Raw genomic sequence first — 23,681 nt, 5'->3', positions numbered from 1 at the left:
TAGGTCTGCTGCGTGTTACTAGGTCTGCTGCGTGCTACTAGGTCTGCTGCGTGTTACTAGGTCTGCTGCGTGTTACTAGGTCTGCTGCGTGCTACTAGGTCTGCTGCGTGTTACTAGGTCTGCTGCGTGCTACTAGGTCTGCTGCGTGCTACTAGGTCTGCTGCGTGTTACTAGGTCTGCTGCGTGTTACTAGGTCTGCTGCGTGCTACTAGGTCTGCTGCGTGCTACTAGGTCTGCTGCGTGTTACTAGGTCTGCTGCGTGTTACTAGGTCTGCTGCGTGCTACTAGGTCTGCTGCGGGTTACTAGGTCTGCTGCGTGTTACTAGGTCTGCTGCGTGTTACTAGGTCTGCTGCGTGCTACTAGGTCTGCTGCGTGTTACTAGGTCTGCTGCGTGCTACTAGGTCTGCTGCGTGTTACTAGGTCTGCTGCGTGTTACTAGGTCTGCTGCGTGCTACTAGGTCTGCTGCGTGTTACTAGGTCTGCTGCGTGCTACTAGGTCTGCTGCGTGTTACTAGGTCTGCTGCGTGCTACTAGGTCTGCTGCGTGTTACTAGGTCTGCTGCGTGCTACTAGGTCTGCTGCGTGTTACTAGGTCTGCTGCGTGTTACTAGGTCTGCTGCGTGCTACTAGGTCTGCTGCGTGTTACTAGGTCTGCTGCGTGCTACTAGGTCTGCTGCGGGTTACTAGGTCTGCTGCGTGCTACTAGGTCTGCTGCGTGTTACTAGGTCTGCTGCGGGTTACTAGGTCTGCTGCGTGCTACTAGGTCTGCTGCGTGCTACTAGGTCTGCTGCGTGTTACTAGGTCTGCTGCGTGTTACTAGGTCTGCTGCGTGTTACTAGGTCTGCTGCGTGCTACTAGGTCTGCTGCGGGTTACTAGGTCTGCTGCGTGTTACTAGGTCTGCTGCGTGTTACTAGGTCTGCTGCGTGTTACTAGGTCTGCTGCGTGCTACTAGGTCTGCTGCGTGTTACTAGGTCTGCTGCGTGCTACTAGGTCTGCTGCGTGCTACTAGGTCTGCTGCGTGTTACTAGGTCTGCTGCGTGTTACTAGGTCTGCTGCGTGTTACTAGGTCTGCTGCGTGTTACTAGGTCTGCTGCGTGTTACTAGGTCTGCTGCGTGTTACGTCACGCTTTCACCTTCAACCTCTACGACGATACATGTGTTGCAGCATGGCTGATATTTCACAGTGTGGGAGATACATGTGTTGCAGCATGGCTGATATTTCAAAGTGTGGGAGATACATGTGTTGCAGCATGGCTGATATTTCACAGTGTGGGAGATACATGTGTTGCAGCATGGCTGATATTTCAAAGTGTGGGAGATACATGTGTTGCAGCATGGCTGATATTTCAAAGTGTGGGAGATACATGTGTTGCAGCATGGCTGATATTTCACAGTGTGGGAGATACATGTGTTGCAGCATGGCTGATATTTCACAGTGTGGGAGATACATGTGTTGCAGCATGGCTGATATTTCAAAGTGTGGGAGATACATGTGTTGCAGCATGGCTGATATTTCAAAGTGTGGGAGATACATGTGTTGCAGCATGGCTGATATTTCACAGTGTGGGAGATACATGTGTTGCAGCATGGCTGATATTTCACAGTGTGGGAGATACATGTGTTGCAGCATGGCTGATATTTCAAAGTGTGGGAGATACATGTGTTGCAGCATGGCTGATATTTCACAGTGTGAGAGATACATCTGTTGCAGCATGGCTGATATTTCAAAGTGTGGGAGATACATGTGTTGCAGCATGGCTGATATTTCAAAGTGTGGGAGATACATGTGTTGCAGCATGGCTGATATTTCAAAGTGTGGGAGATACATGTGTTGCAGCATGGCTGATATTTCACAGTGTGGGAGATACATGTGTTGCAGCATGGCTGATATTGTGCATCATATAAGATGTTTGCTCATGTAAATGATGAGATATTTTTCAAGTCAACTGAACAAATATTGACCTCTGCTACATATTTGGCACAATATTACTCAGTCAGTCAAGATTCTCCCTGGATAAAATAATAAATGACTATTCTAGCTGCAAATGTCTGCTTTTTGGTGCAATATCTACATAGGTGTATAGAGGCCCATTTCCAGCAACTATCACTCCAGTGTTCTAATGGTACAATGTGTTTGCTCATTGGCTCAGAAGGCTAATTGATGATTAGAAAAGCCTTGTGCAATCATGTTCACACATCTGAAAACACTTTAGCTCGTTACAGAAGCTACAAAACTGACCTTCCTTTGAACAGATTGACTTTCTGGAGCATCACATTTGTGGGGTCAATTAAACGCTCAAAATGGCCAGAAAAAGAGAACTTTCATCTGAAACTCCACAGTCTATTCTTCTTCTTAGAAATGAAGGCTCAAACACTAAATTGTTTGGGTGACCCCAAACTTTTGAACAGTAGTGTATATGTGTATATATATGTTTATATATATATATATATATATATATATATATATATATATATATATATATATATATATATATATATATATATATATATATATATATATATATATATATATATATATATATATATACATACATGATGAGAGATGTATGTTTTAAAATACATTCTAACTTGTAAATGAAAGTAAATAAAAGTCAGCTTGCAGCGTAGCCAATGGGAGGTCCTCTATTCCGCCCATTTATCTTTACACATAACCATTGAAAAACAACACCAACAATACTCCATTTACATTTGGTGACTTGAATATTTCCGCCTTTGTGCGCGCCTTTTGTTTCCATAGTCAAGTTGTTACCTCCACTGTGAGCGCTTTTTGTTTATTCCTTTTTTATTGTTAAAATTAAATCATGTATTCAAACTCACGTCTGGCTCGCGCCAATTTTCCGTTGCCTTCCGGAGAAGCAAACCTCAAGAACCCAGTCATGACAGAAGGACGCCAGCACAAGAACGTTTTTCCGCAAAAAAGTTGGACGAGGGAGCGTGGGAAGTCCTGCGCGCTATGGAAGCGGAAACACTGCGCTTTTCCCCCAGGGAGCGCAGGGCGATGATGTGGGGGCCCGGAGGCAAGCTGGTGCCAATCGGCGTGTCGCTCCCGTCCCGGAAACGTCGCCAAGGAAAGACTTCCGCGAGTGGACAGGATGCACCACTCCCGCGGGCTCCTCCCCCTCCGGGCGGAGATGGAAGACAGCCAGCCTGGCAGCTCAAGGAGCACGCCAGAGACCTGGAGATTTATTTTCCAAATTCTATATCCTGTCAATCACAGTCACCCAGTTTTCATGCCCCGCCCCCCAGGACTCAAGCCATGCCCATGTCACAAACATTTTTTTTCTCACCCACAAAGTCCCAGGTAGAAAAAGAAAGACTTTATGGACAATTTAAAGGGGAGGATTTTGCCCCCCTCCTGACCTCCCTCCACCCACCCCAAAAGACGGTTCCAGACCGCGGGGAGCGCGTCTGGTATCCGCTCCTTGAAGGGGGGGGGAGGGGGCTAGGGCTGGGAGCTGTTCAGGTGTGGTCGCTCATCGTCACGCCAAGCCACAGCCTCCAGCACGACCACCACCACCAGTCTTTCGTCACGCCAAGCCACAGCCTCCAGCACGACCACCACCACCAGTCTTTTGTCACGCCAAGCCACAGCCTCCAGCACGACCACCACCACCAGTCTTTTGTCACGCCAAGCCACAGCCTCCAGCACGACCACCACCACCAGTCTTTTGTCACGCCAAGCCACAGCCTCCAGCACGACCACCACCACCAGTCTTTTGTCACGCCAAGCCACAGCCTCCAGCACGACCACCACCACCAGTCTTTTGTCACGCCAAGCCACAGCCTCCAGCACGACCACCACCACCAGTCTTTCGACCTGCCAAGCCACAGCCTCCAGCACGACCACCACCAGTCTTTTGTCACGCCAAGCCACAGCCTCCAGCACAACCACCACCACCAGTCTTTCGACCTGCCAAGCCACAGCCTCCAGCTCCACGCCAAGCGCCACCAGTTGCAGCTCCACTCCAAGCGCCACCAGTCGCAACTCCACGCCAAGTGCCACCAGTCGCAGCTCCACGCCAAGCGCCACCAGTCGCAGCTCCACGCCGCCAAGTGCCGCCAGTCGCAGCTTCACGACACCAAGTGCCGCCAGTCCCAGCTTCACGCCGCCAAGTGCCGCCAGTCGCAGCTCCACGGCGCCAAGTGCCGCCAGTCACAGCTCCACGACGCCAAGTGCCGCCAGTCGCAGCTCCACGACGCCAAGTGCCGCCAGTCGCAGCTCCACGACGCCAAGTGCCGCCAGTCGCAGCTCCACGACGCCTAGTGCCGCCAGTCGCAGCTCCACGACGCCAAGTGCCGCCAGTCGCAGCTCCACGACGCCTAGTGCCGCCAGTCGCAGCTCCACGACAAGACCAAGTCCAAGCACCGCCACGCCAAGACCAAGTCCAAGCACCGCCACGCCAAGACCAAGTCCAAGACCAACCACGCCAAGACCAAGTCCAAGACCAACCACGCCAAGTCCAAGACCAACCATGCCAACACCAAGACCAAGACCAACCATGCCAAGACCAAGTCCAAGACCAACCACGCCAAGTCCAAGACCAACCATGCCAACACCAAGACCAAGTCCAAGACCAACCATGCCAAGACCAAGACCCTCGCCAAGACCAAGACCCAGACCCTCGCCAAGACCCTCGCCAAGACCAAGACCCTCCAAGCAGCCAAGACCCTCCAAGCGGCCAAGACCAAGCTTCGCCGCCCGAAGTGCCACGCCAAGCTTCGCCGCCTGCTTCGTCTGCTGCACCCGCACCTGCGTCATCTGCGGCTTCCACGCCTGCAATGACGACAACGCGCCTGCCTCCTCGTCTGCCACGGTTGTGTCCACTACCTGGTCGTCCGCCACGCCAAGTGCGCCCCCCTCTTCGTCGGCCACGCATGTGGCCCTTCCCGGGTCCCCCACCTCGCCTGTGGCGGCGGCGTTCCACTCGCCGCCGCCACATGACTATGCGTCGGTGGATTCGGGGCCACTTGGCCTGGCGACCCACCGCCATGTCCCCCTCCCGCCCTCCCATGACTCTTGATCCTGTTTTTTGGACATCTGGGATCTGTCCGTAAGGGGGGTTCTGTCATGTCTGTTCATGTTTTTGTTTTGGCCATGTGTTTGTTTTTTGGACTCTTTTTAGTTCCTGGTTGCACTTCCTTGTTTGGTTTGGTTTCCATGGTCACCCATTAGTTTTCACCTGTCTTGTCACGCACCTGTTTCACGTTTCGAGTCACGCACCTGTTTTCACTGATCACGTCACTATTTAAATGTGTCTGTTTCTGTTGTTGGTCCTGGCGTCCTCACACATTCAGCACTCTGCTTCATGTCATGTCACAGTTCTTTGCCAAGTAAGTTTTGTTCATTTATGCCACGGTTAGTGTTTTTGTTTTATTGTTCATAGTTTCTGCCTTTGTGCAAGTTTTGTGTTTATATCCAAGTTTTGTATTTCGCCTTTGTATGCGCCTTTTGTTTTCATAGTCAAGTTGTTACCTCCACTGTGAGCGCTTTTTGTTTATTCCTTTTTTATTGTTCAAATTAAATCATGTATTCAACTTCACGCCATGTCCGCTCCAACTTTTATTGCATCTCGGAAAAACAAACCCGCCATATTCCACACCAGGACAGCTACAATGTTGTGCCTATTTTTTTATTTTTTTATTTTTTACAGAAAATACGCTTTCTATCTATTTTTAATCATTTATCTTTGTGTTTTCTTTCTCTTCTGTATCCCTCTGACCCCAAAGACCCGACCTCCTGTTGGCAAAGTGCACCACTGTCCCACTGTGTGTGTGTGTGTGTGTGTGTGTGTGTGTGTGTGTGTGTGTGTGTGTGTGTGTGTGTGTGTGTGTGTGTGTGTGTGTGTGTGTGTGTGTGTGTGTGTGTGTGTGTTTTCTGGCAATGCTTACTTAATGGGGACATGGCTCTGTTTACACAGTCACCTTTAGGGGACCTCTGACGGTATGGGGACAAAAAAACAGGTCTCCTAAAGGGAAACCTTTTTAAATGATAGTGATATTACATGACATTACATGATAGTCATATTACATTACATTACATTATCATTACATTTTGATATTATTACCTTAAAGTATGATTGACATTCAGAATGTTCCATCCTTCTATATATGCTAGTTGTAGTTGCAGACAACTAAATAGCAGTTTTCAGTCATGTCACAGAAGATGCAGGATTTGCTTGAACATTGAAGTGGTGAAAGTTCCTCTAAGATGTAGTGTTGTATTCTGACCATCATGTCATAAAGTGGTGAAAGTTCCTATAAGAGGACAGCTGTAGTGTTGTATTCTGACCATCATGTCATATTTAATTAAAGTGGTGAAAGTTCCTCTAAGATGTAGTGTTGTATTCTGACCATCATGTCATATTTAATTAAAGTGGTGAAAGTTCCTCTAAGATGTAGTGTTGTATTCTGACCATCATGTCATAAAGTGGTGAAAGTTGCTATAAGAGGACAGCTGTAGTGTTGTATTCTGACCATCATGTCATATTTAATTAAAGTGGTGAAAGTTGCTATAAGAGGACAGCTGTAGTGTTGTATTCTGACCATCATGTCATATTTAATTAAAGTGGTGAAAGTTCCTATAAGAGGACAGCTGTAGTGTTGTATTCTGACCATATGTCATATTTAATTAAAGTGGTGAAAGTTCCTCTAAGATGTAGTGTTGTATTCTGACCATCATGTCATAAAGTGGTGAAAGTTGCTATAAGAGGACAGCTGTAGTGTTGTATTCTGACCATCATGTCATATTTACTTTACACTTTTTTTAATTTTATTTAAATGGTCCTCAGTAGTCACGTACCAATTTGTGTGAATTATGCAAAATGATTTAAATGTGGTCCCCATGAACCACATGAAGTCTTTCCCCCAGGGTCCCCAGTAAAATGATCAGCACACTGTAAAAAAAAAAATCCTATTTTTATGGTTAATTTACTCTAAATTTCTACTGTAAGTTTTCTATTTTTTTTAAAATAATCTATAAAACTGTAGAATTGAAGACATTATCTGTAAATAAACAATCCGCCTGTTATTCGAAGTAATATGCTAGTAATGACAAACTATGTATATTTCTATTTTTTTACAGAAAAATACCAAATTAATTATACATAGCATTTTCTGTTTTCTTAAATTACTTTCAAATTCATGTAAAATGACAGTAATTATCTTTCATTAAATATGTAGCTTGTTATATAAAAGTCTATGTCCATACTAACAATGTAACACCGGGGTGTCATGATCATACTAACATGTAACACAGGGGTGTCATGATCATACTAACATGTAACACAGGGGTGTCATGATCATACTAACAATGTAACACAGGGGTGTCATGATCATACTAACATGTAACACAGGGGTGTCATGATCATACTAACAATGTAACACAGGGGTGTCATGATCATACTAACAATGTAACACAGGGGTGTCATGATCATACTAACATGTAACACAGGGGTGTCATGATCATACTAACAATGTAACACAGGGGTGTCATGATCATACTAACATGTAACACAGGGGTGTCATGATCATACTAACAATGTAACACAGGGGTGTCATGATCATACTAACATGTAACACAGGGGTGTCATGATCATACTAACAATGTAACACAGGGGTGTCATGATCATACTAACATGTAACACAGGGGTGTCATGATCATACTAACAATGTAACACAGGGGTGTCATGATCATACTAACATGTAACACAGGGGTGTCATGATCATACTAACATGTAACACAGGGGTGTCATGATCATACTAACATGTAACACAGGGGTGTCATGATCATACTAACATGTAACACAGGGGTGTCATGATCATACTAACATGTAACACAGGGGTGTCATGATCATACTAACATGTAACACAGGGGTGTCATGATCATACTAACATGTAACACAGGGGTGTCATGATCATACTAACAATGTAACACAGGGGTGTCATGATCATACTAACATGTAACACAGGGGTGTCATGATCATACTAACAATGTAACACCGGGGTGTCATGATCATACTAACATGTAACACAGGGGTGTCATGATCATACTAACATGTAACACAGGGGTGTCAAACTCAAATACAGAGTGGGCCAACATTTAAAACTGAACAAAGCTGAACAAATGAACCTTTAACGTCCTCTACGAGCTGACGTCACGTCCGCTTTAACGTCCTCTACGAGCTGACGTCACGTCCGCTTTAACGTCCTCTACGAGCTGACGTCACGTCCGCTTTAACGTCCTCTACGAGCTGACGTCACGTCCGCTTTAACGTCCTCTACGAGCTGACGTCACGTCCGCTTTAACGTCCTAAACGAGCTGACGTCACGTCCGCTTTAACGTCCTAAACGAGCTGACGTCACGTCCGCTTTAACGTCCTCTACGAGCTGACGTCACGTCCGCTTTAACGTCCTCTACGAGCTGACGTCACGTCCGCTTTAACGTCCTCTACGAGCTGACGTCACGTCCGCTTTAACGTCCTCTACGAGCTGACGTCACGTCCGCTTTAACGTCCTCTACGAGCTGACGTCACGTCCGCTTTAACGTCCTCTACGAGCTGACGTCACGTCCGCTTTAACGTCCTCTACGAGCTGACGTCACGTCCGCTTTAACGTCCTCTACGAGCTGACGTCACGTCCGCTTTAACGTCCTCTACGAGCTGACGTCACGTCCGCTTTAACGTCCTCTACGAGCTGACGTCACGTCCGCTTTAACGTCCTCTACGAGCTGACGTCACGTCCGCTTTAACGTCCTCTACGAGCTGACGTCACGTCCGCTTTAACGTCCTCTACGAGCTGACGTCACGTCCGCTTTAACGTCCTCTACGAGCTGACGTCACGTCCGCTTTAACGTCCTCTACGAGCTGACGTCACGTCCGCTTTAACGTCCTCTACGAGCTGACGTCACGTCCGCTTTAACGTCCTCTACGAGCTGACGTCACGTCCGCTTTAACGTCCTCTACGAGCTGACGTCACGTCCGCTTTAGCGTCCTCTACGAGCTGACGTCACGTCCGCTTTAACGTCCTCTACGAGCTGACGTCACGTCCGCTTTAACGTCCTCTACGAGCTGACGTCACGTCCGCTTTAACGTCCTCTACGAGCTGACGTCACGTCCGCTTTAACGTCCTCTACGAGCTGACGTCACGTCCGCTTTAACGTCCTCTACGAGCTGACGTCACGTCCGCTTTAACGTCCTCTACGAGCTGACGTCACGTCCGCTTTAACGTCCTCTACGAGCTGACGTCACGTCCGCTTTAACGTCCTCTACGAGCTGACGTCACGTCCGCTTTAACGTCCTCTACGAGCTGACGTCACGTCCGCTTTAACGTCCTCTACGAGCTGACGTCACGTCCGCTTTAACGTCCTCTACGAGCTGACGTCACGTCCGCTTTAACGTCCTCTACGAGCTGACGTCACGTCCGCTTTAACGTCCTCTACGAGCTGACGTCACGTCCGCTTTTCATCCATTCTAACATCGTTCAGACCCAGTCACAAGAAATGTGCGGCTTCTGTACGCACACACCAGCGAATGCAACGCATACTTCATCAACAGCCATACAGGTCACACTGAGGGTGCCAGCATAAACAAGTTTAACACTGTTACAAATATACGCCACACTGTGAATCCACACCAAACAAGAATGACAAACACATTTCGGGAGAACATCCGCACCATAACACAACATAAACACAACAGAACAAATACCCAGAATCCTTTGCAGCACTAACTCTTCCGGGACGCTACAAAATACACCCCCGCTACCACCAAATCCCCCCCCCCCCGCCCCCCACACACACCTTGTAGCGTCCTGGAATAGTTAGTGTTGCAAAGGGTTCTGGTTTGGTGTGGATTCACAGTGTGGCGTATATTTCTAACAGTGTTAAAGTTTTTTATTCGGCTACCCTCAGTGTAACCTGTATCGCTGTTGATGAAGTATGCCTTGCATTCTAATGTGTGTGTGCAGAAGCCGCACATGTCATGTGACTGGGCCAGCACTCATTTGGCTGGCTGGCAGGCTGGCAGGCTGGCTGGCTGGCAGGCTGGCCAAATTTGGCCCGCGGGCCAGAGTTTGGCACCCATGCTGTAGAATAAAGGTATTTTTCTGCAGAACTGTTTGCATCGTCACTTTATTAAAGGTGGTTGATCTTAATAATTTAGTAAAAATCTGTAAAATGACGATATTTTTCCGCAAAACGTTTCATGAAAATGTCTGTAAATATAATGTTTTTGATCATTATTTGGTTTACGATGTTTTACTTTAATTTTATGGTTTTCGATTGGCAGCCGTAGCTGCCAGTAGATGACCCTTTTTTTACAGAATTTTTTTTTTACAGTGTACATTAAATCCAGAGATTTAAAGACGAGTATGAGCTAACTTACCATGAATCCATTTAAGTGGACCCCGACTGAAACAAGTAGACAAACTTATTGGGTGTTACCATTTAGTGGTCAATTGTACGGAATGCATTCCAAATGATAACCAGTGTGTGTGTGTGTGTGTGTGTGTGTGTGTGTGTGTGTGTGTGTGTGTGTGTGTGTGTGTGTGTGTGTGTGTGTGTGTGTGTGTGTGTGTGCGCAATACAAAAGGACAGGTTCTGCAGAGGCACATACCCATGCCTGGAGCAGGATTCCCAATCTCCTTCCGTCAACTGACCTGAGGTAAAATCCTATTTTGACATAGAATCTTTGGTCAATTTGTGTGGAGCAACTTCTTCTGACAAACTTTAGCATTGACTAATATCTATTTGACTAATATCATCTATTTAACATTGACTAATATCATCTATTTAACATTGACTAATATCATCTATTTAGCATTGACTAATATCATCTATTTGACTAATATCATCTATTTGACTAATATCATCTATTTAGGCACATATGGAGTCCCCAGTGGGGCTTCAGTTTTTCATGTTTTGGTTCCAAGTGTAGACACAAAGTGTGCAAATATAACCCTCCTCACCTGTGTGTGTGCACACAGAGCCCAGACCTCAAAGTGCCAGACCTCCACTTAAGTGTAATTGCAGGGTGAAGAATCCACTTAGTAGGTTTGAAAGATGTCTGTGGGCTTGATAACGCTGCAAATGTCAACTGTAAATCACAAAGCAGACAATCCAGGAATGCACGTCAGTCTGGAGGGGAAAAAAGACTACTTGTTTTTTGGAAATGACAAAATCAATCATGTGATGTCACAGGTGGCCAAAAAGTCCTGAAAACTAGACGAGTGTGAGAATGTTCCATTGCTGGTGTGAATGCTGACAGAATGTAGAATGAATGTAAGAATAGTTTGAATGTTGGAATGCTTTGAACGTTGAAGAGTTTACATTTCCAGGAAAAAACAGAATTCCATTTGGAACTTGGGAAAGTGTGTGAGTGGAATGTGTTGATGTTGGAAGGCTTTGAATTGGTGGAAAAATGTGCACATTTTGGAATTTAAAAAAATGGACAATTCATTTTGAATGGGGAAATGTCCCTGAAAACTGGGAATTCTCGGAAATCCAGGAAAATTTTTTTTTTAATTGTTGAAGGAGAGCACACAATTTTGAACAGGCTGAATATTTTGGAGTTGGAACGGTTTGGATCGGATGGAAAATGTGGGATTTGTGGAACTTTGAAAAATGTCCCATTCATTTCGATGGGAATTTTGGGAAAAGCGGGAATTTTTTTCAAAAATGTTAAAAGACTTGAATGTTCTGAATGAGCTGAAATGGTTGGTGTTGGAATTTTTGAAATGTTGAAGTAGTAACATTTTGAATTGAGAAATGGTATTAAAAAATTCCAGGAAAATTGGGATTTTTTTTCCAGTTCAAAAAAGAACTTTGTTTGTTGTCGTGACTAAGAGGAATGTTTGGATGGTGGAACAGTTCAAGTGGCTTGACAAATGTGGAAGGAGTAGTCGCCAGAAAAAAGGGTGAAAAAAGGGTTTGAAAAAAAGGGAATTCTGGGAATTCCTCAAACTCGGAAAAATGATAGTTTGAATTTCCAGGATGAGTGTTGAAGGTGGAAATGGCGTGAATAGGTTGAAAAATGTGCAAATGGTGGACGTTTAGAAAAATGGACAATTCATTTTGAATGGGGAAATGTCCCTGGAAACTGGGATTTCTTAAAAAGCCGGGAAATTTAGGGAATTTGTCAAGGGAAAGCCCGCCATTCCCGAATAGGCTGAACAGTTTGAAGTTGGAACGCTTTGAATCAGGAGGAAAATATGAAAGGTAGAGCGTGCCAAAATCTGGAGAAGAAGAATAAATAGATTAATTTTGGTTCAGAAAAGCATATCATTGTGTGAAGGCTTTAGAACATTAGGGTTAGGGTATGCTCTAAAGCTAACCCTGCTTTAGAGCATTAGGGTTAGGGTATGCTCTAAAGCTAACCCTGCTTTAGAGCATTAGGGTTAGGGTATGCTCTAAAGCTAACCCTGCTTTAGAACATTAGGGTTAGGGTATGCTCTAAAGCTAATCCTGCTTTAGAGCATTAGGGTTAGGGTATGCTCTAAAGCTAACCCTGCTTTAGAGCATTAGGGTTAGGGTATGCTCTAAAGCTAACCCTGCTTTAGAACATTAGGGTTAGGGTATGCTCTAAAGCTAATCCTGCTTTAGAGCATTAGGGTTAGGGTATGCTCTAAAGCTAACCCTGCTTTAGAACATTAGGGTTAGGGTATGCTCTAAAGCTAACCCTGCTTTAGAGCATTAGGGTTAGGGTATGCTCTAAAGCTAACCCTGCTTTAGAACATTAGGGTTAGGGTATGCTCTAAAGCTAACCCTGCTTTAGAACATTAGGGTTAGGGTATGCTCTAAAGCTAACCCTGCTTTAGAACATTAGGGTTAGGGTATGCTCTAAAGCTAACTCTGCTTTAGAACATTAGGGTTAGGGTATGCTCTAAAGCTAACCCTGCTTTAGAACATTAGGGTTAGGGTATGCTCTAAAGCTAACCCTGCTTTAGAGCATTAGGGTTAGGGTATGCTCTAAAGCTAACCCTGCTTTAGAGCATTAGGGTTAGGGTATGCTCTAAAGCTAACCCTGCTTTAGAGCATTAGGGTTAGGGTATGCTCTAAAGCTAACCCTGCTTTAGAGCATTAGGGTTAGGGTATGCTCTAAAGCTAACCCTGCTTTAGAACATTAGGGTTAGGGTATGCTCTAAAGCTAATCCTGCTTTAGAGCATTAGGGTTAGGGTATGCTCTAAAGCTAACCCTGCTTTAGAGCATTAGGGTTAGGGTATGCTCTAAAGCTAACCCTGCTTTAGAGCATTAGGGTTAGGGTATGCTCTAAAGCTAACTCTGCTTTAGAACATTAGGGTTAGGGTATGCTCTAAAGCTAACCCTGCTTTAGAACATTAGGGTTAGGGTATGCTCTAAAGCTAACCCTGCTTTAGAGCATTAGGGTTAGGGTATGCTCTAAAGCTAACCCTGCTTTAGAACATTAGGGTTAGGGTATGCTCTAAAGCTAACCCTGCTTTAGAACATTAGGGTTAGGGTATGCTCTAAAGCTAACCCTGCTTTAGAACATTAGGGTTAGGGTATGCTCTAAAGCTAACTCTGCTTTAGAACATTAGGGTTAGGGTATGCTCTAAAGCTAACCCTGCTTTAGAACATTAGGGTTAGGGTATGCTCTAAAGCTAACCCTGCTTTAGAACATTAGGGTTAGGGTATGCTCTAAAGCTAACCCTGCTTTAGAGCATTAGGGTTAGGGTATGCTCTAAAGCTAACCCTGCTTTAGAGCATTAGGGTTAGGGTATGCTCTAAAGCTAACCCTGCTTTAGAGCATTAGGGTTAGGGTATGCTCTAAAGCTAACCCTGCTTTAGAGCATTAGGGTTAGGGTATGCTCTAAAGCTAACCCTGCTTTAGAACATTAGGGTTAGGCCATAAAGTAACTATATGTATATGTACATATAGGTACTTTACTATATGTAAAGTAACTATATGTACATGTATATATATGTGTGTGTGTATATTATATTAATATATAATTGTATATTAAGAGTATGTGAAAGTTGGGCTCCTACCTTGTTTACTTCCCTGACGACCTCCTTAAAGTCTTGTAATCAATCACAAATATCAAGCTGCTAAAATGCGCCAAAGATGGATACGTGTAGAGAGTGTGTTTTACATTTTCCCATCATGCACTCTAATGGATTTAAAATGAGGTCATTTTGAAATGTGTTATGGTGTTTAAAGGTTTTTCATAATATCCACCATTATTAGGGAAGGTTGTTTGTATTGTGTCATAAAAGGAAATGCTGAGATGTTATGTCAAGGTACATTCAAGGGTCATTCATGGGATTTACTCACATTGTCCACAAGATGGCAGCAACTCTGTAGAAAGCAGAGCCCACCTGGTGGTACGTGGCGGTGGTGCCATGACTCTTGACATCACGCGGGTCTATTTAAAGACGCTGTTGGGCCACACTTGGCCTGCGAGCCGTAGTTTGGACACCCCCGGGTTTAGCTATATACATTATTATTAAATGTGTTGTGTTGTTGCAGGCATGAGGGCCTGCATCGTATTCATGAGGGCCTGCATCGTATTCATGAGGGCCTGCTGGCTGCAACACTTTTATTATTAGATGTGTTGTGTTGTTGCAGGCATGAGGGCCTGCTGGCTGCAACACTTGGTTTAGCTATATACATTATTATTAAATGTGTTGTGTTGTTGCAGGCATGAGGGCCTGCAACGTATTCATGAGGGCCTGCATCGTATTCATGAGGGCCTGCTGGCTGCAACACTTGGTTTAGCTATATACATTATTATTAAATGTGTTGTGTTGTTGCAGGCATGAGGGCCTGCAACGTATTCATGAGGGCCTGCATCGTATTCATGAGGGCCTGCTGGCTGCAACACTTGGTTTAGCTATATACATTATTATTAAATGTGTTGTGTTGTTGCAGGCATGAGGGCCTGCAACGTATTCATGAGGGCCTGCATCGTATTCATGAGGGCCTGCTGGCTGCAACACTTGGTTTAGCTATATACATTATTATTAAATGTGTTGTGTTGTTGCAGGCATGAGGGCCTGCATCGTATTCATGAGGGCCTGCATCGTATTCATGAGGGCCTGCTGGCTGCAACACTTTTATTATTAGATGTGTTGTGTTGTTGCAGGCATGAGGGCCTGCTGGCTGCAACACTTGGTTTAGCTATATACATTATTATTAAATGTGTTGTGTTGTTGCAGGCATGAGGGCCTGCATCGTATTCATGAGGGCCTGCTGGCTGCAACACTTGGTTTAGCTATATACATTATTATTAAATGTGTTGTGTTGTTGCAGGCATGAGGGCCTGCATCGTATTCATGAGGGCCTGCTGGCTGCAACACTTGGTTTAGCTATATACATTATTATTAAATGTGTTGTGTTGTTGCAGGCATGAGGGCCTGCATCGTATTCATGAGGGCCTGCTGGCTGCAACACTTGGTTTAGCTATATACATTATTATTAAATGTGTTGTGTTGTTGCAGGCATGAGGGCCTGCATCATATTCATGAGGGCCTGCATCGTATTCATTTGCCTGCTGGCTGCAACACTTGCTCTCCAAGTAAGTAGCAAAGGAAGAGTCGCACTCATCTCTCAAATATTTCCATACTGACATTTCTAATCCCATGCAGGTGGAAGGTAATCATCATGGAAGACAACATAGCACTTCCCATCAGGCCAAAGAAAAGGTAAAAGCAACTTTTATTCAACTTTAAGAGACTGTTGTTAAACACATACTGTACATACTCACTTAAACCCTCAATCCAAAACTGTCCATCCTTTGTAACTGAGCTACTGTGTGGAACAATTTCCCTTGTGGATCATTTAAGTCTAAGTCTAAGTCTTGAAGTCTAAGTCTAAGTCTTTAAGTCTAAGTCTAAGTCTTTAAGTCTAAGTCTAAGTCTAAGTCTTTAAGTCTAAGTCTAAGTCTAAGTCTAAGTCTTTAAGTCTAAGTCTAAGTCTAAGTCTAAGTCTTTAAGTCTAAGTCTAAGTCTTGAAGTCTAAGTCTAAGTCTTTAAGTCTAAGTCTAAGTCTTTAAGTCTAAGTCTAAGTCTTTAAGTCTAAGTCTAAGTCTTGAAGTCTAAGTCTAAGTCTTTAAGTCTAAGTCTAAGTCTAAGTCTTTGAGTCTAAGTCTAAGTCTTTAAGTCTAAGTCTAAGTCTAAGTCTTTAAGTCTAAGTCTAAGTCTAAGTCTTTAAGTCTAAGTCTAAGTCTTTAAGTCTAAGTCCAAGTCTAAGTCTTTAAGTCTAAGTCCAAGTCTAGTCTATTGACATCTCTGTGGAGAGCAGCTGGTTTTGTGAGAATGAAGGTTGTCTTGTCTCGTGCACCTTTGACATGCTCCTGATTTTGTGTAGTTGCTGGCCACAAGAGCCAATAGTCACTCAGATTCCAAGCCGTGGTTGGAGAATCATAAGAACTTATGTCAATTATTATTAATACTAATTGTGAGTGAATCAGAATGATCATCACAATAAAGTCATTGCTTGTTAATTATGCAGACAAATGACTTCCAAAACTCCACAAATACACAAAAGTGTTTCTACTCACAGGCAACCATTCGCAAGTAAAAAACTAAACAAAAACGATTCACAACTAAAAAAGACTATTTTCTTCAATTAAAAAAACAACAATTTGCAGGCATAAAAAGTATTTTCTGCAAGTAAAAAAATGATTCGCAAGTATGACAACAATATTCTTCCATTTAAAAAAAACAAAAACGATTTGCAAGTATAAAAACTATTTATGTACAATTAAAAACATTTTTTGCAAGTATTAAAACAATTTTCTTCAATTAAAAAAAGGAGTTGCAAGTACAAACTACGAAAGCAGTGAAGTTGTGTAAATGCTAAATAAAAAGAGAATACAACAAATCCTTTTCAACTTCTATTCAATTGAATAGACTTGAAGTATTTATTTCAAACCTGCACAGTACAACAACACACTTTTTAAAAAACATTTTGGCAGAGACATTTATGCAAGTCTTGAAAAGAGTTTGGATGAAGCAAATGTTTATAATATCCCAACACCTCTCACTCATTACACATCAACAATATAATACAACAACAAGACTATACAAACAAAAACAAGAACAACTCCTGAACACTAACAATACAATAGTACCACTGTTACACACACACACACACACACACACACACACACACACACACACACACACACACACACACACACACACACACACACACACACACACACACACACACACACACACACACACACACACACACACACACACACACACACACACACACACACACACACACACACACACACACACACACACACACACACACACACACACACACACACACACACACACACACACACATGCCCAATATTCAATTGAATAGACTGCAAAGACAAGATATTTCATGTTCACACTGGAAAATTTATATTATTTATTTAGCAAATATTAGCTCATTTGGAATTTGATGCCTGCAACATGTTTCCAAAAAGCTGGCACAAGTGGCAAAAAAGAGTGATAAAGTTGAGGAATGCTCATCAAAGACTTATTTGGAACATCCCACAGGTGAACAGGCTAATTGGGAACAGGTGGGTGCCATGATTGGGTATAAAAGCAGCTTCCATGAAATGCTCAGTCATTCACAAACAAGGACGGGGCGAGGGTCACCACTTTGTCAACAAATGCCTGAGCAAATTGTTGAACAACAACATTTCTCAACAAGGAATTTAGGGATTTCACCATCTACGCTCCGTAATATCATCAAAAGGTTCAGAGAATGTGGAGAAATCACTGCAGGTAAGCCATGATATTACACACCTTGGATCCCTCAGGCGCTACTGCATCAAAAAGCCACATCAGTGTGTAAAGGATATCACCACATGGGCTCAGGAACACTTCAGAAAACCACTGTCAGTAACTACAGTTGGTCGCTACATCTGTAAGTGCAAGTTAAAACTCTACTATGCAAAGCCAAAGCTATTTATCAACAACACCCAGAAACGCCGCCGGCTTCGCTGGGCCTGAGCTCATCTAGGATGGACTGATGCAAAGTGGAAAAGTCTTCTGTGGTCTGATGAGTCCACATTTCAAGTTGTTTTTGGAAACTGTGGACCAAAGATGAAAAGAACCATCCGGACTGTTGTAGGGTGAAAGTGTAGAAGGCATCATGTGTGATGGTATGGGGGTGTATTAGTGGTCAAGACATGTTCTAGGGTGAAAGTGTAAAAGGCAGCATGTGTGATGGTATGGGGGTGTATTAGTGGTCAAGACATGTTCTAGGGTGAAAGTGTAAAAGGCAGCATGTGTGATGGTATGGGGGTGTATTAGTGGTCAAGACATGTTCTAGGGTGAAAGTGTAAATGGCATCATGTGTGATGGTATGGGGGTGTATTAGTGGTCAAGACATGTTCTAGGGTGAAAGTGTAAAAGGCAGCATGTGTGATGGTATGGGGGTGTATTAGTGGTCAAGACATGTTCTAGGGTGAAAGTGTAGAAGGCAGCATGTGGGATGGTATGGGGGTGTATTAGTGGTCAAGACATGTTCTAGGGTGAAAGTGTAAAAGGCATCATGTGTGATGGTATGGGGGTGTATTAGTGGTCAAGACATGTTCTAGGGTGAAAGTGTAAAAGGCAGCATGTGTGATGGTATGGGGGTGTATTAGTGGTCAAGACATGTTCTAGGGTGAAAGTGTAAAAGGCAGCATGTGTGATGGTATGGGGGTGTATTAGTGGTCAAGACATGTTCTAGGGTGAAAGTGTAGAAGGCAGCATGTGTGATGGTATGGGGGTGTATTAGTGGTCAAGACATGTTCTAGGGTGAAAGTGTAGAAGGCAGCATGTGTGATGGTATGGGGGTGTATTAGTGGTCAAGACATGTTCTAGGGTGAAAGTGTAAAAGGCAGCATGTGTGATGGTATGGGGGTGTATTAGTGGTCAAGACATGTTCTAGGGTGAAAGTGTAAAAGGCAGCATGTGTGATGGTATGGGGGTGTATTAGTGGCCAAGACATGTTCTAGGGTGAAAGTGTAAAAGGCAGCATGTGTGATGGTATGGGGGTGTATTAGTGGTCAAGACATGTTCTAGGGTGAAAGTGTAAAAGGCAGCATGTGTGATGGTATGGGGGTGTATTAGTGGTCAAGACATGTTCTAGGGTGAAAGTGTAAAAGGCAGCATGTGTGATGGTATGGTGGTGTATTAGTGGTCAAGACATGTTCTAGGGTGAAAGTGTAGAAGGCAGCATGTGTGATGGTATGGGGGTGTATTAGTGGTCAAGACATGTTCTAGGGTGAAAGTGTAAAAGGCAGCATGTGTGATGGTATGGGGGTGTATTAGTGGCCAAGACATGTTCTAGGGTGAAAGTGTAAAAGGCAGCATGTGTGATGGTATGGGGGTGTATTAGTGGCCAAGACATGTTCTAGGGTGAAAGTGTAGAAGGCAGCATGTGTGATGGTATGGGGGTGTATTAGTGGTCAAGACATGTTCTAGGGTGAAAGTGTAAAAGGCAGCATGTGTGATGGTATGGGGGTGTAGTAGTGGTCAAGACATGTTCTAGGGTGAAAGTGTAGAAGGCAGCATGTGTGATGGTATGGGGGTGTATTAGTGGTCAAGACATGTTCTAGGGTGAAAGTGTAAAAGGCAGCATGTGTGATGGTATGGGGGTGTATTAGTGGTCAAGACATGTTCTAGGGTGAACGTGTAAAAGGCAGCATGTGTGATGGTATGGGGGTGTATTAGTGGTCAAGACATGTTCTAGGGTGAAAGTGTAGAAGGCAGCATGTGTGATGGTATGGGGGTGTATTAGTGGTCAAGACATGTTCTAGGGTGAAAGTGTAGAAGGCAGCATGTGTGATGGTATGGGGGTGTATTAGTGGTCAAGACATGTTCTAGGGTGAAAGTGTAAAAGGCAGCATGTGTGATGGTATGGGGGTGTATTAGTGGTCAAGACATGTTCTAGGGTGAAAGTGTAAAAGGCAGCATGTGTGATGGTATGGGGGTGTATTAGTGGTCAAGACATGTTCTAGGGTGAAAGTGTAAAAGGCAGCATGTGTGATGGTATGGGGGTGTATTAGTGGTCAAGACATGTTCTAGGGTGAAAGTGTAAGAGGCAGCATGTGTGATGGTATGGGGGTGTATTAGTGGTCAAGACATGTTCTAGGGTGAAAGTGTAAAAGGCAGCATGTGTGATGGTATGGGGGTGTAGTAGTGGTCAAGACATGTTCTAGGGTGAAAGTGTAAAAGGCAGCATGTGTGATGGTATGGGGGTGTATTAGTGGTCAAGACATGTTCTAGGGTGAAAGTGTAGAAGGCAGCATGTGTGATGGTATGGGGGTGTATTAGTGGTCAAGACATGTTCTAGGGTGAAAGTGTAAAAGTCAGCATGTGTGATGGTATGGGGGTGTATTAGTGGTCAAGACATGTTCTAGGGTGAAAGTGTAAAAGTCAGCATGTGTGATGGTATGGGGGTGTATTAGTGGTCAAGACATGGGTAACTTACACATCTGTGAAGGCACCATTAATGCTGAAAGGTACATACAGCTTTTGGAGCAACATATGTTGTTATCATGGACGCCCCTGCTTATTTCAGCAAGACAATGCCAAGCCAGGTGTTACAACAGCGTGGCTTCATAGTAAAAGAGTGCAGGTACTAGACTGGCCTGCCTGTAGTCCAGACATTGAAAATGTGTGGCGTCTAAAATATGAGAAGGGAGACTGTTGAACAACTTAAGCTGTACATCAAGCAAGAATGGGAAAGAATTCCACTTCAAAAATGTGTCTCCTCACTTCCCAAACCTTTACTGAGTGTTGTTAAAAGGAAAGGCCATGTAACACACTGGTAAAAATGCCTTTTTTGCAATGTGTTGCTGCCATTCAATTATAAGTTGATTATTTGCAAAAAATAACAAAGTTTCTGAGTGTGAACATGAAATATCTTGTCTTTGCAGTCTATTCAATTGAATATAAGTTGAAAAGGATTTGTTGTATTCTCTTTTTATTTACCATTTACACAACTTCACTGCTTTTGTAGTTTGTACATATATTGTATATACATATATACAATATATATATGCATATATACATGTATATTTATGCATATATATATATATACATACATGTATATATGTATATATATATGTGTGTCTACATGGACATATATGTATGTATATATAAATTGTTATATCTGGTATACATATATATATATATATATATATATATATATATATATATATATATATATATATATATATATATATATATATATATATATATATATATATATATATATATATATATATATATATATATATATATATATATATATATATATATATATATATATATATATATATATATATAAAAATGCTGCTTTGTTTGTTTTGACTGCGATTCATTTTCTAGTCAAGTCGCCATAAAAAAAAGGTCTCCCACAAGAAGTGTGAAATGTTTCTCTTAGTTCACATCAAAAAACTGTTGAAAACCTTCAATTTGTAGGCGAATGTCACATCCCTAAACTTTAGGCCAAAATCAACAACTTGTGTAAGACGCATTTCCCGAGGCTCCAGAGAGCAAAATATGTGTAAAGGATATTATTCCATAATATATTTGTGAAGTTGAGGATATTATTCCATAATATATTTGTGAAGTTGAGAATATTATTCCATAATATATTTGTGAAGTTGAGGATATTATTTCATAATGTATTTGTGAAGTTGAGAATATTATTCCATAATATATTTGTGAAGTTGAGGATATTATTCCATAATATATTTGTGAAGTTGAGGATATTATTCCATAATATATTTGTGAAGTTGAGGATATTATTCCATAATATATTTGTGAAGTTGAGGATATTATTCCATAATATATTTGTGAAGTTGAGGATATTATTCCATAATATATTTGTGAAGTTGAGGATATTATTCCATAATATATTTGTGAAGTTGAGGATATTATTCCATAATATATTTGTGAAGTTGAGGATATTATTCCATAATATATTTGTGAAGTTGAGGATATTATTCCATAATATATTTGTGAAGTTGAGGATATTATTCCATAATATATTTGTGAAGTTGAGGATATTATTCCATAATATATTTGTCAAGTTGAGGATATTATTCCATAATATATTTGTGAAGTTGAGGATATTATTCCATAATATATTTGTGAAGTTGAGGATATTATTCCATAATATATTTGTGAAGTTGAGGATATTATTCCATAATATATTTGTGAAGTTGAGGATATTATTCCATAATATATTTGTGAAGTTGAGGATATTATTCCATAATATATTTGTGAAGTTGAGGATATTATTCCATAATATATTTGTGAAGTTGAGGATATTATTCCATAATATATTTGTGAAGTTGAGGATATTATTCCATAATATATTTGTGAAGTTGAGGATATTATTCCATAATATATTTGTGAAGTTGAGGATATTATTCCATAATATATTTGTGAAGTTGAGGATATTATTCCATAATATATTTGTGAAGTTGAGGATATTATTCCATAATATATTTGTGAAGTTGAGGATATTATTCCATAATATATTTGTGAAGTTGAGGATATTATTCCATAATATATTTGTGAAGTTGAGGATATTATTCCATAATATATTTGTGAAGTTGAGGATATTATTCCATAATATATTTGTGAAGTTGATCTTCTCTCCCACTAAAGGACATTGTCACTGAGGAGGCCCACAAGGCGGCCATCTTGCCCACTTTAGAGAGTCCGGAAGAGGGCGGCCTGGACAAAGAAGAGGAGGACGCCAGCTCGGAAGGCGTACGGAGAAAGGAAGAGCGACAGGTTTGAGACGGGGAAGGACAGAGGCGAGGCGGTCCTGCTGAGTGAGGAGGAACTGCTCCATCTTCTCAAGAAGGAAGAGGAAGAAGCTGAGGAGCAAACAGAAGAAATGATTGAAGCTGAGGAGCAAACAGAAGAAATGATTGAAGCTGAGGAGCAAACAGAAGACATGATTGAAGCTGAGGAGCAAACAGAAGAAATGATTGAAGCTGAGGAGCAAACAGAAGAAATGATTGAAGCTGAGGAGCAAACAGAAGAAATGATTGAAGCTGAGGAGCAAACAGAAGAAATGATTGAAGCTGAGGGTGTGAAGAAGAAGAAGAGTCATAAGGACCAAGAGTCCTCCAAGCAGGAGGATGTTGCTCTGTTGGACCAAGACCAAGGTAGCACAGAGTCCACCATAGCCTCCGACTACACGGGACCTCCTCTCCAGCTTCTTCTAGGGAAGGTGAAAGTCCACAGCCATGATGTAGGCCAAGAGGAGCTTTTTCATGACAACATCACACAGCATCAGGGAGCAGCAGCTCTCCAGAACTCCTGGAACCAAAGCACAGGTTGGATGAGTGAGGAGAAAGAAGTGCTGGAAGAAGAAGAAGAAGACTCCCAGGTGGATGAGCTGGGACATGAGGCCAATGGAAATAGGAGGAACGCAAAGAAGAAGCCAAGAAGAAGAAAACACTCACCACTAGGGGAGGAAAAAGAAGAGGGACAGAGCCAAGAGGGAGGACACAACAACAACAACAACAACAACAACAACAACAACAACAACAACAACAACAACAACAACAACAACAACAACAACAACAACAGCACAGTGCAGAAGGCCAAGAGGAGACGAGCGGGACAACGGGTATGTCTTCACCCTTTTACCATCCCTCATACAACGGGTATGTCTTCAC

General features: G+C 42.8%; 2 protein-coding genes across 2 annotated transcripts in view; both read left to right on the top strand.

Annotated features, from left to right (window-relative positions):
• The window catches only part of LOC133639435 (nucleosome-remodeling factor subunit BPTF-like), a 133,750-nt gene extending 118,998 nt beyond the window's left edge, over positions 1-14,752 (top strand). The window contains exon 34 of the mRNA XM_062032726.1: positions 14,676-14,752. Within this exon, the coding sequence (XP_061888710.1) occupies positions 14,676-14,752 (77 nt within the window). The remainder of the gene's footprint in view (positions 1-14,675) is intronic.
• Positions 10,589-23,681, top strand: part of LOC133639647 (SPARC-like protein 1) — a 31,574-nt gene continuing 18,481 nt past the window's right edge. Inside the window, 5 exon segments of the mRNA XM_062033139.1 lie at positions 10,589-10,680; positions 15,475-15,551; positions 15,622-15,678; positions 22,657-22,757; positions 22,759-23,632. Coding sequence (XP_061889123.1) covers positions 15,477-15,551; positions 15,622-15,678; positions 22,657-22,757; positions 22,759-23,632 — 1,107 coding nt within the window. The 5' untranslated portion in view covers positions 10,589-10,680; positions 15,475-15,476.

This window comes from Entelurus aequoreus, linkage group LG22, assembly GCF_033978785.1.
Source record: "Entelurus aequoreus isolate RoL-2023_Sb linkage group LG22, RoL_Eaeq_v1.1, whole genome shotgun sequence".
NCBI lineage: Eukaryota > Metazoa > Chordata > Actinopteri > Syngnathiformes > Syngnathidae > Entelurus > Entelurus aequoreus.
This window is presented reverse-complemented; position numbering and strand designations above follow the sequence as displayed.